The 13467-nt window shown below is 34.0% G+C and overlaps 1 protein-coding gene across 1 annotated transcript; it reads right to left on the bottom strand.

The window, feature by feature from the left end:
• Positions 1–2237: 2237 nt before the first annotated feature.
• LOC114340812 (uncharacterized) lies at positions 2238–4777 on the bottom strand. The gene is made up of 2 exons (XM_050660600.1): positions 4574–4777; positions 2238–2825 (listed from the first exon to the last, which is right to left on the bottom strand). The coding sequence occupies exons 1-2, from the start codon at positions 4775–4777 to the stop codon at positions 2238–2240; spliced, it is 792 nt and encodes a 263-aa protein (XP_050516557.1).
• Positions 4778–13467: the final 8690 nt, after the last annotated feature.

The raw sequence follows: 13467 nt of genomic DNA, 5'->3' as shown, positions 1-13467 counted from the left end.
GCAGGTATGGCACGAATTGACCCTGAATTAGTAGAAGGGCGTAGAATAAGGAATTTTATAATGAATCATTTTCACAATTAAAGATATAAATTGAAAATTTATTGACTTCTATTAATTGAATGCTATGCTGGAGCAACTTTCTATATGAGCAAAATAATGTACTGCTGACTGTGGGGAATATTATGAGACTTTACTATATGTATCCTATGTTCTATCTACCTTCTTAAAGATTCCTTTTTTCAAAAATTTGTAGACAAAATTTGATTTAGCATTTACAACGTTGTTCCAGCATAGCGTTCAATTATCAAACTCAAATCTTTTTCCATTTTCTTAATGTAATCTACAGAAGAAAAGACTATATACCTGGAAGTCACCAGCTGATCAAAAAGAGAGAATTGTATGATAGTAAATTGACTACGTATTAATTAGACAAAGATACAGGAATGCAATTATATCTGCAAAAACCAGTATCACAAACCAGTAGTAACCAAAATTAAGCTCAAAATGAAAATAATAAAACAAAGAACAGCAAATGCAAAAAGTGATCCAAGTAAATTAAGAAATTCACCAATAAGACAACACAGATAAAAAATGGTTATTATTGAAGACAGAAATAGATCAAAGTCAAAATGAAGTTGTAGCACCAATTGGATACAAAAAGAAACAATGGACGAGGGAGGAAATTATATATTGGATGGAAGAAAGACATAACATAAAAACGATAATCAGATGTACAAAAAAGTAGATAAATAAAATACAGAATTAAGCAGGTGAAAGAAAAATGTGCAGAAATGGAAGAATACCATAAACTACAGGATAGTCTTAACACACATACAAAAATTAAAGAATTAACTCACAACAATAGAACAAGAAAACACATAATATACCAATGGGAAACTAGTGTTGAATACCAACAACAAATTATAGAGATGGACAGAATACATCAATGAACTATTCAAAGACAATAGAAGTAGAAAAGGATATGGTTTTAAAGCTATCAAAAGAGAAAATTGAAATGGCAAAGCAGTAGGCTAAGGCCAAATTACAGTAGAAATCTTAAAATGCATAAATGATGAAACCTTAGACATTATAGTAGACTTATTTAACACAGTTTACAAGCAGGACATATACCGAAACAATGGTTACTCTACCTTTTCTGCTATCCCAAAAAATACAAATGCTAAAAATGAATACAGAACAATATTATTAATAAGTCACATTCTCAAATTATTTGTGAAAATAATATAAGGTTGTGTAAAAAAACTGGAAGAAGGAATAGATGATAGTCAGTTAGGGAGCGTTTAAGTATTACGTAAGTGATTTTTGACACTCTCCCCACCTATGTAACGCACTGTACTGTCATCTGCCAAACTATTCAGATGTGCCATAAACAAAGTCAGAATAGTCATGTTAATTGTCAACATTCCGAATGAACAAGGCTCATGAAGAAGAAGACTTATACTACAGGTAAAGATAAGAGGAAGAAGGAGAGTGTCCTAGTTGAGGGATTTAAGGGACTGGTTTAAATGCAGTTCCATAGAACTCTTCAGAGCAGCAGTAGACAGAGTAAAGATAGTGATGATGATGTCCAACCTTCGATTGGAAGGCAGCACTTAAAAAGAACCAACAGAAGAAAAATATATTACTATACAAATGTAATATATTTCAATATTTATTATTGAATGTGACAAATAAGTTTTTATTTACATATAATATTGCTGATTACTATTATCAGCAAGCTGAGAGATACCACCATCATTCTGACAGGAGCATTTGTATGCTTGTGCAATAATTGTCACCAGTGTGTGCAATAATAATTGTTATTTGAAGTGTAGGTATCCGTTTCAGTTATTTGTAACAATATTTTGAAATAAATCACATACTTTAAAGATACAAAGAACATTATATTAATTCTAATATCTAATACAACAATAAAAACATAAAGAAAAAATACTAATAAAAAAAACATACAAATTATAAAACTAATGTTGTTCTGAAGCTATTTCCTTGTGGCATTTTTATAATTACGTATTTTTTATGGGAAATAAGCCACAATTTTACTAAAAAATGAATTTATTAACGTTTTTAATAGTATTTTGTATTTTGACAACGAAACCCGATTTGGGCTTCGAAACGTTAATAAATTCATTTTTTAGTAAAATTGTGGCTTATTTCCCATAAAAAATACGTAATTATAAAACTAAGTTATGGAAATTACATGAAATGGTTTGGAAACCCTAAAGTTTGGAAACATCTACATCTGGAAACTGTTGAGATAGATAGACATTCACTTTTTTTAATTCTGACACTATGTTCTCCTTTGCTGTCACCTCTCTTCTCATCAGTTCCAATTTGCTTTTGTAGTACTCTCTTTTTACTTCTAATTTGTCTGACAAGAGTTGAAGTGCTTCACTACTTTGGTTGATTGCTGTGTCCAACCGTTGAGTGGCCACATTCCTTGGTTTTGATGCTGCAGAAGCAGAATTTGTAGTCGCCTCTACATGACCTTTCTGTCTTAGAGATGCACCTGATGTAGTAGGTGTATCACTAAGAGAGACAGGTTGGGTTAATTCATCACCTTGAATATTTGTTTCATCCAGCTCTAGATCGTGGTCCTCAGCTGTTTCATAATTCATGTTAATTTCTGCAACCTCCGATTCTCTTACATTCCCCATTCCTTCAATAGCTGTGTTGCCTATTATTTCCACTACTATTTCCTCACTTTGACTCAGATCAGGCAATGCAGGCCCTCCTCCTGTTCCTGAGTAGTAGCTGTTCAATCTCCCCTTCTTCGATTTCACTCTAGACTGAATGTCATGCCAACTCTGAACAGAAAAATATTATTAATGAATGGTCAATGGGAGAAGATAACAAAACTGAAAACGAAAAACATGACTTTTTACACCATTTGTTTAAATTTTTTAGCTTTTATTGAAAAGTTGTAATTTAAAAAAATATATTTTACTCATATTTATTTTTTCTTTCTTAACATTAATAGAGATATATTTTATTTAGAACTGTTTATTAGCAAACATAATTTTAAGACAGTAAGTAATTTGATGTGGACATAATACCTATAGTTATTACGATATACTCGGTTGTGACACGTTTTGACAGAATCATAGTGGGAAATTCCTAGTATACTACATTGGCCCTCGCGAGATTTTTTTTGACACATTCGGAATAGTAAACATAGAACACAAAAATTCCTAGCTCACACGATTAACTGCTAAAATCAACTCAAATCAACTTAATCTTTCATTAAAAAAAGAAGAATTATTAGAAATAGTGGGAGTGTCTACTAATCTCATAAAATTTTGTGAAGTTTATTTCTACAAAATATTTTTATTTTGTACAATAAATAATTTTCTCATTTGTTATCAATACATTATAATGGTGTAAATAAATAATTATTGATTGGTGTAAGGTTTATGTTATTTTTATGTCTGTTTACTATTAATAATATTGGATATGGGCAGGTGCGTTGGTTTTGTAGTAATTTCCAGTCACTTCTGACAACTGAAATTTTCAAAAAAGAAATTACTAACGTCAGTGTCAAAGTGAATCTCGATAGAGCAAATTCAGTATATGAATCTGTCAAAACGCGTCTCAGTTGAGCGAACCGAGTATACCAATGGTATTGTTTGAGGTCAATGGTGTGTATGCCGATGGTCTTTGGTCGAAGGGATATTTGGGGTGACCAAAAGCGTTATTCTCCATAATACCTGTGATGCCTTCAACATTTAATGTCTGACTAAATATTCTTTATATGCGAAAAATTTGAATGGATTTTGAATTAATTAGTTTTCAAATAAGTACATTTACCAGCAATAGTCTTAACGTAATTATTGTGGTAACCATAGTTTTACTTAGGCTGGTAATAACACCCTAGGAAAATATATCATATATTTAACTGACTTTGAAATCATGCTATTATTTGTCAAATAACATACCAGTCAGACATTAAAATATCAATACATATAGTCGATTTGGTAATCTAAGACACAAATGTCTAGTCTACATTACAATCACAATAAAGATGCACTATATAGAAATAAACAAACTAAGACATGTTAAATTTGGGAGGAGCACTCCTACATCATGATTTGGAAGTACTCTTCGTGCTTGTTTATTTCTAGTGTATCTTTACTGTGATTGTAGTGTAGACAGTTGTGTCTCAGATTAGCGAATCGACTATACAACTTTTATCAATTTTTATTGAAGTGTCGATTATTTGCATCTCCTTTTCCTTTATACGTTTATAATATATTTGGAATATTTCAATCCAGAAATCTAAAGTAGAAACCTAGAAACTGATGGTGTAAACTCACATTTTTCACTTTGTTTTAACTCAAAACTCACATCCACTTATTAAAAAATATATATTTATAGTGATTTGATTTGTTTTATATTTTAGCAGGATACTCGGAGATTAAAAGCAAAGGAAATGTGAAAAAATTAACAAAATGGGCTAGAAACAGTTTTTGCAATTTGCCAAAATTCACAAAAATAGAAAGTGAGTTTTGTAGTTAGATCCCTAATATTATATCTTTAGTAAATATTAATGTCAAACCTTTCTCCAGTCTTTCCAATCTTTCTGCGTTCCTGGAGTAGCGTTTAAAATATTTGTTATCTCTGTCCACATTGTGATGGAATCCTTTCTTGTGTATGTTGAAGAAAACTTTTGTTTTAGTTGTGGATGGGCCCGCATGTACTCTATCAAGAGATTTTTCTGCTCCATCGACATTGGCTGTTTTCTCTTATTAATATCTGCCATGATGTTATAGTAACTAACAATAAACTCTACTAGAAACAATAATAAGAAGTAATCAACAAATCAACACAATAAAACGTGGACGTTGAACCGTTGAAATGACACTTTACTTTAAGAAAAAGAATCACTAACTGACACTAACACATGGAACACAAACTTTTCAATAGTATTTACCACGATGCCAAATCTATAGATCTCTCAAAATGCGCGACTGCGTTCGGTGGAACGAGTAGTTAAAAATATCCTCGAGGAACGATCGTTCTCGAGAATTGACACCCTGTGTGTTTACTTTACTTTTTCTAATTATTCCTTCCAGTATTACATTAAAAAGAGTCGTTTATAGTGGGTCTTCTTGTCTTAATCCTTTCTCTGATTAAAAATTATTTGATTTATGTCCCTTCAATGCTATTTCGTTTGTGGCGTTCTTCATAGTGATTTTTACAATTCTGACGATTTTATTTGGTAGGCCCATCTCTTTCAATAGTTCGTACATTTGATGCCGCTTTACCGTATCGCAGGCCTGCTTGAAGTCGACGAACAGGACATACACTGTTATTTTATGTTCGTAGCACGTAGTCTGGATTTCTTTTAACGCAAATCTTCCAGTTCTAGTGGAAGAAATTGTTTTTTCCCCTTAGTAAAAGCTGGAATTACTAGCTCTGCTTGTAACACATCTAACAAATCTTTTATCAAAAAACCTCGATCTGCTACCACAATATCTTGGGTTCTATTTTATCCAAAAAACCAGAGAGCTCTACTATTTGTTTGTCTGATGTTCTTCCTCACCATGCTTTATGAAATACCACCATTGGGAGTAATTCCAATAAGAAATTTAACTGTATTATGATGTTTATAATTTGACCATGTTTGCTGCTGGGTTAGATAACTAGCTGGTTTTTGAATAAACACCTCAAAACAATCAATGATATTTGTGGTCTTATCATGAAAGACCTCTCTAAAACAAGAAGGCATGTTTTTTAAAATAATTTTTAAACCTTTGATACATTATCGAGATGATGGTATTAAAATTGGGACATGTTGATTGAGAAATGCCAAATTGGTAGGCCAAATATTTAAAATGTAGGTTGTTCCATTTCATCATTGTCAACAAGTATTGTTGAAAGGGATCTAAAACAGTTACTGAGGATGATGGAATAAATGGTTTAATTCTGTCAAATAGTGACTTCAAAACTGAAAAAATTACACCGCTTCTGATTGTCCAAATTATTACCATATTATGTCCAGATTATCCTTACGAATTATAATATAACCACTTCTGATTGTCCGTTTCTAATGGCTCAAAACTTAATTCGTCTTATTAATTCTGCGAGTCAACTCATCAATTTTTTTATTTGAAAATTTTAATTGTTGAGCCATCTGTTCAATATCATCTGAGGTTAACTCACTTTGAGTTTCTGTTCTAGTAGCAGCAATTTCAATCCAGCTGGATTTTTGCAAGATTCGCGTGAATCCAGCTGTATCCAGCGCGGATCTATCAAAATGTGGAATCACAATAAAAACACGATTTTAATGTTTTTTTGTCTATATTCTAAATTTTCAAATTTTTTAAATTTCTAAATTTTTAAACATGGATTATTTAGTTTCTTTGAAGTGAGACCTTAAAAAACATAGGCCTAATCTACTTCGCACAGAACTGCACATATAGCCGGTTGCGGAGAAAGCCCTTCTGGCCTCTGTGCTGGTCGGTTTTAAGGTCATCAAATAGTCATAGACCATTGACAAATGATCGCCTTCTACTCCTTTGGCCTCATAAACTGCCATTTCCTTTTGCAAAATCTTTTCGTATTCTTTTTGAGAACCAAATGTTTTTTTGTTATAAAAGTTTTGTTTTTCTCGTTTCAATCCAATCTCAAGTTTTTGTTCCAAAGTAAAATTCACGGACTCCGGATTAGTTGGCCCATCTTCTTTCATTATATCCTCTTACACTGGTTCCAGTTACTTGTTTATTTATAGGAATCAACAAATTTTTCATCTCTTGTCTCATTGCATTCTTTTTCGGCATGTAGAAATAACCAGGATTGTTTAGTCCTTCGTCATACTTTTTTGATTTTGTAATTACACTAATGTAACTGTAATTTCAGAGAGATACTGTTCGGCGATTATGTTGCGTAGTGCTTCCAATAGATTGGCATTAAGGCTAGAGTCCTGGCTATTTAGTTTGTCTAAGGCAGTGGTTCCCAACCTTTTTCCCTCGAGGACCACAAGATCTATAAGAAAACGTCTGCGGACCACATGATTTTATAACTAGGTAAATTAAATTCAGAACTAGAGAAATATATTTTAAATCCTTCAATATACATTGTATTAAGAGTAAGTAATTAGAAAAAAAAACATAGTTATAGTCTTAATATAGTTATAGAAACATAAATCTATTGTAAAACGCTTACAAAATATGACACTAAGTATCTCAGTGACTTCCTTGGTTTTGCATTTTACTGGCAAGATCTTCGATATTTGGCTTCAAAGAGGTCAAATTCAACCTGAATGGAGCATCCAATTTCAACAAACTGTTACGATTCTTATTCTTAATAACACTTAGTGTTGAAAATGCTGTTTCACAAAGATATGTAGAATTGAAAGGAAGTAGAATTTTCAAGGCTTTTTGGCTGAGGGTTTGGTACTCATCAAGTAACTTGATCCAAAAGCTTGCAATATTGTCACATTGTATTTTGACAACTTCAAGCTGAGGATCAGAAGATATCTCAATAAGTTCTTCCTGTTCATTAAGTGTAAGATCAATATCCTTGAGTGGTAAAAAAGGATTTGCCACCCACAAGTTTTTAGAACTGACGTCAGAACTGGCAGGGAAATAGTTGTCAAAATACCCTTGAAGCGATGCTATGTAAGCCTTTACCAAAGATGACAGCTGTTCTTTATTTATATTCATACCTTCCGTTTCTATTATAAATTCAGAAAACAGATTAAACATAGCAAAAGATCCTTTCTCTACTTCAGTTTGCCATAACTTTAATTTTTGTTTGAATGCAGCAATTTTTTTCCACAGATCGAATACTGTGTGTGAGGGCCCTTGAAGACCAAGATTCAGCACATTTATAATTTCAAATATATCAGTCAAAAAAGCAAGTTTAGCCACCCATTGTCCATCCCGAAACACAGCCGCTAGTTCTGGATTGTTTTTGTCAAGGAACATACAAACCTCCTCTCTAAGTTCATAAAATCTGGCCAATACACGCCCTCGGGAGAACCATCGTACTTCAGTGTGGAGGAGAAGTTTGAAATGAAGCGAGCCCATATCATCACAAAGCGTAGCAAACAATCTTGAATTAAGAGCTTTGCTCCGGATTAAATTCACAGCCTTTACAACTGTAAGGAGGACTTCATTGAGTTCAGGACTCAACTGTTTGGTTGCTAGCATTTCTCTGTGAATAATGCAGTGTGTTATTTGTACTTCGGTTCCCGCTTCTTTCAGTACAAAACTTTTAAGGCCTTGTTTGGAGCCTGTCATAGCAGCGGTGCCGTCAGTACACAATCCAACACAGTCTTTCCAAGATAGTTTATGCAACTTTAAATACCCTTCAACAGCATTAAAAATGTCCCGACCTTTTGTATGACCTGGCAGTTCAATAGATGTCATGTATTCTTCATTTAATTTCTTTTCTTCATGATCAATGTATTTTACATACACCAGTAAAATTGCTTTATTTGTAACATCGGTAGACTCATCTAATTGCAAAGAAAACCACTTAGATTGGTGAAGCTTTATTATGAGTTGGTTTTCAACATCTGCTGCCATCGATTCAATTCTTCTAGTAACTGTATTATTTGATAGAGCTATGTTTTTCATTTTTTTAGCTGACTCTTCACCAAGTACTTCTTTAGTGGCTTCAAAAATACAGGGTAAAATTAAATCTTCTCCTATTGTAAATGGTTTTTTTGCTTTTGCTATTTTCAATGAAATTAAAAAAGATGCTTTTAAAGCAGCCTTATCCTGAAAAGAATACTGTTTCATTACTTGTTTTGCATTTTTAAGCTGAGTTTCCTTGCGCTTGAAAAAATCCAATGGTTTTTGAACAAGTTCTTTGTGTTTTGTCTCAAAATGACGCATGAGTTTGGCCGGTTTCATAGCTTCATTGCATAAAACCTCTGAACATACAACACACTGAGGCAAATGAACATCTCCATCTTCTTTAAAAGTAAATCCATATTTTAAGTATTCTGGGCTGTACTTACGATTGGCTGGTTTTCTACTTTTAGGTTCACTTGAAACAAACCTGTCACTAACACTCGTACTAGTACTAGGTCCGGGTTCACTTTCATCATGTGCTCTTTTTAAAAACTTAAACAAATTCACTTGCTTACTCATTGCAGTCTCTCACTCTGTACATACGGTACGTGACACTAGACACTACGACAGACAAATGGCCATGGAATTCAGGAGAAGGTAGACAATGCTGGGCGGGGGTGCGGCTACACAGCGGCGGAGGGGAATGACCGAGCTTGAGAGTGGTGGAAGCATGTGTCCGCCCGTCCCGCAGTGACTATTAATAGCCTACCCTCTCCACGCTCGCGCTGTGCCACTGTCACTCCACGCCTAACATCAGAAATAAAAACAGCATTACTCATGTGGCATACTTTCATAACAAACGTATCTCCGAGGATGAATGTCTCATTATATAGCCAGTAAAAACATTGTTATACTCGTATTGATGAAGAAAACCGTGAATTATAAGACGTACTCTGAAACAGCCCGCGGACCACACGTAAACTCGGCGCGGACCACAAGTGGTCCGCGGACCACGGGTTGGGAACCACTGGTCTAAGGCAAATGTCATGGTTGTGTCGGCCGTTATCAAAGTGGACTCTCTTCTGCAAAGAGCTTCTACAGCCAGTTTTACCAGTTAGAGAGTGGCCATCAACTCATTGATTTATTGACCACTGGCCAGCAGAATCAATGTCTATCAACGGTTTATCGATTTTCGCTTTTAGGCTGTAGAAAATTTCCAGCATACTGAGCTACTCCTAGCACGATAGAATGGCAAGTTGCCGATTCACGGCTTGAATAAAGAGGCTAATGAATACATTCAGTAACTTATTTCGAATTTGACATGTTTGCGGATCCGCGCTGCTGGATGCAGGACGGTTTGCTGGATCCAGCATGTAAAAAAAAGCGCTGGATTGCTGGATGCTGGATCCAGCAATTGCAATCTCTAGTTAAAGTACTGTCTTCGTTACTTGCTGTATTGCTATTTTCACTTGCTGTATTGTTTTCATTCTGTAACAGATATAATTGATTATAAATTGGGATCCTTATTGTGAAACCATACGCAAGCTTTGGCAGAATAAAGCTAAAATACAACAGTTTTAATTTCAAAGTATCAAACTTGTGGTAGTGTCTCATTATGTCATATGCTCTACATTGACCATACCATTTATACGAATGTTGAAGGTTTTTCTGAGTCAAACTGAATACCTAGATCTGTTATAATGTCTACACAATCCAATCCAACATTGGTAACAGAGTAATCAAGGTTTTTACATGTACTATCGGCTATTACACTCTCTATAATTAAAGTTTCCTTTAATTCCAAATTAATTAAAAGTTAATGACAATGTCTTTTCATTAGTATACTTCAATAAATGTATCACTGTCCTCTTGTAAAAGCTTCTTTGCGGAAGATCTTTTCTTCATTCTTTCCAGTCTTTCAAAGTCCGACTTTCGTTTTACAGGTTCCCTAGAGTAACCTCAGTAACACCTCAGCCTGCTATGCTATAAGATCTGTTTCGAAAGAACTCAATTTAGCATCTTCTAAACTAACATATTGTTCCTTGTTCGAGTCTCATCGTCGATATGGTCTTCCTTTTTGGGGTTCTAGTACAGCTGCCCAGTTAGATGTTATTTTTAAATTACAAAAAAGAGCAATACGGTGTCTGTTTGGCCTCAGAAGAACAACACATTGCAGAAGTTACTTCAAAGATCACGGAATTTTAACCCTTCCATCTTTATATATTTTAGAATCTGTTTGCTTAATTCGTAAACACATGCATTTGTTTCCAGCAAGGCCTCATCATGACTACTCCACCAGAAATTCAACTTTTGATGTCTATTTACCGATACCGTCCTCTGAGTTAGTAAAGAAATCTATATTATATTCCGCAAAAAAACTATACAACCATCTTCCTTTACAACTCAAATCTGCAACATCTTTCCCCGATTTTCGTAAAATGACAAAAGCTCATCTATCTGAAAGACCATATTATTCAGTAGAAGAGATTCTTAAAGACTAACTAAGAAATTACAGTAATGTACAAGTAACCAAACTTATTTATATTTGGGTGTCACATGCAGCAGCTTAAACTTATTAGTTCCTATGTCTATAGTTTACTTTGTTGTATGTTCACTCTGCAATTTCTATTAATTGTTGCAATATTACGATTTTGTTTTTTTTTCTTTGCTTTATTAACTTATATTTTGTATTTTTGTATTTTTTTATATTGACGATTTATCAAATTTCAGAAAATTGTATTTGTTATTGTTGTTATTTATTTATTTTTCTGACTTTATATTAAGCTTTGTCCATAACATTTCTATAATTTTCATTGGCAATAAAGCATATTTCTATTCTATTCTATTCTATTCTATAACCCATATTTTGGGCTGGTATCCAATCAGGACCAAATCCGAGTCGACCACAAACCTTAGACCAAAGCGGTCGCATTTCGTCCAGCAAATTTTAAAATATTTTATACTGTAACCGTTAATGTGATTTTAATTATTTTAATGTGTTTTTAATATCATATATTCGAATGACCCGGTACTTGTTTTAAAAATAATAAACTCAGTTTTTATTATTGATAAATTGAAAGTGATTCCAATGACAAAACGGAAAAAACTCTCAGCGAAATGGATTACAATATTACTTCGCCGTTTCAACCGATGCAGCCACAGCCACAGCAGAATTTATACGGAGTTCCAACACCAGCGATGATTCAGCCAGGCCAATTTACAACTCAGCCAGTGGCGTACGCTCCGCAAGTTCAGATCAACAACGACCAACTAGTACAAGGTAACGTTTCATTTCCTCAGGTTTTACCCACACCATATTACCAAACAACACAACAACCCCTATACTTTAGCAATATCCCAGCCTTGCCAAACAAAAATAGCCAAGAAATTAGCCAAGACGAAGAATGGAAAACTGTAGAAAACACTAGGAAAAGAGTCAGACTTAGCCCTGAACACAGAGTAACTAAACAGACCAAAATTAATGACTACTGGCTAAATTCACCTGTTCATACATCAAATCGATTTGAGGAGTTGTCTAACGACGCAGATAACGAAGCAAAAAATGAAGAAGTTCAAACTGAAAGAACTGAGATTCAAACTGAAAAAACCTCAAAACCACCTCCCATATTTGTAAATGGAGTGAAAAATGTGACCCCACTCACCACACTATTAAATAATATAGCCAAAAATGGATACGAAATCAAAGTTTTAAATCACGATCAAGTTAAAATACAACCTAAAGAAAAAGAAAATTATAGTACAATAACTAAAGCTTTAACTGAGAAAAAAACAGAATTCCATACATTTAGGCCTCGTGACGAACGCAGCTTCAGAGTAGTATTAAAAAACATGCATTACTCAGCCAATCTGACAGAATTAAAAGAAGAAATCGAAAAGCTGGGGCACTCGGTAGTAAATATGTGGAACATTAAAAATTACAAAACTAAGCAACCTTTATCAATGTTCTTCATTGACTTAAAATCAGCAGAAAATAATAAAACAATTTACGACGTTGAACACTTGCTAAACTACAAAATTAAATTTGAACCACCATACACAAGGAGGGAAATTCCACAGTGCAGTAGATGTCAAAGATATGCGCATACAAAAAAATACTGTCAACATAGGCCCAGATGTGTAAAATGCACCGGAGATCATGCTACTGAACACTGTACAAGAAAAGAAAGATCTGACGATGTTCAGTGCATTCTTTGCGAAGGAAACCACCCGGCAAATTATAAAGGATGTACTATATATAAGGAACTGCAGAAAAAAACATATCCAACCCTACGGCAAAAACAACCTACAACCCCACTAACGAGTAATATTGGAAGAACCATCAATCCAGGCATTAGCTACTCACAAGCAGTAACAAACCAACTACCTCAAGCAAGCACATCTCAGAATACTTTGCAAGCACCAAATTTAACGCATCCTACTCCTGCTAACGACCTGTCTGAACTAAAATCGATGTTTAAAGGATTTGCGGAACAACTGTCCACACTGCTAAACCTCCTAACGATAGTCGTCAATAATTTAACAAAATGAATAAGTTACTAAAAATTGCACTTTGGAACGCCAACGGGCTTGCCAAACATTGTCTTGAGGTAAAAACTTTCATCATTAGTCACGAAATTGATATAATGTTAATATCAGAAACTCACTTCACAAGTAGAAGCTACTTTAAAATACCTAACTACACAACTTACAATACTAGACACCCAGATGGTACAGCCCATGGTGGAACTGCTATTATAATCAAAAACAATATCAAACACTATGAGACTAATGACTTTAAAAAAGACTACTTGCAGGCTACTAACATAGTTATTGAAGATTGGCATGGCTCACTAACAATCTCTGCAGTCTATTGCCCACCAATACACAAGATAAAAAAAGAACAATTTGAAGAATTTTTTAAAACATT

The sequence above is a fragment of the Diabrotica virgifera genome, chromosome 9, assembly GCF_917563875.1.
Source record: "Diabrotica virgifera virgifera chromosome 9, PGI_DIABVI_V3a".
Classification (NCBI taxonomy): Eukaryota; Metazoa; Arthropoda; class Insecta; order Coleoptera; family Chrysomelidae; genus Diabrotica; species Diabrotica virgifera.
The sequence above is the reverse complement of the archived record's forward strand: the minus strand, read 5'-3'. Positions and strand labels throughout refer to the sequence as shown.

What these genes read in the sequence shown, in the direction of transcription:
- LOC114340812 (XM_050660600.1), bottom strand. Translation starts at nt 4,777, where the DNA reads ATGGCAGATATTAATAAGAGAAAACAGCCAATGTCGATGGAGCAGAAA. An exon ending in ATTGGAAAGACTGGAGAAAG is followed by an intron (nt 2,826 to 4,573) that starts GTTTGACATTAA and finishes TTTTCTGTTCAG; the next exon opens with AGTTGGCATGACATTCAGTC.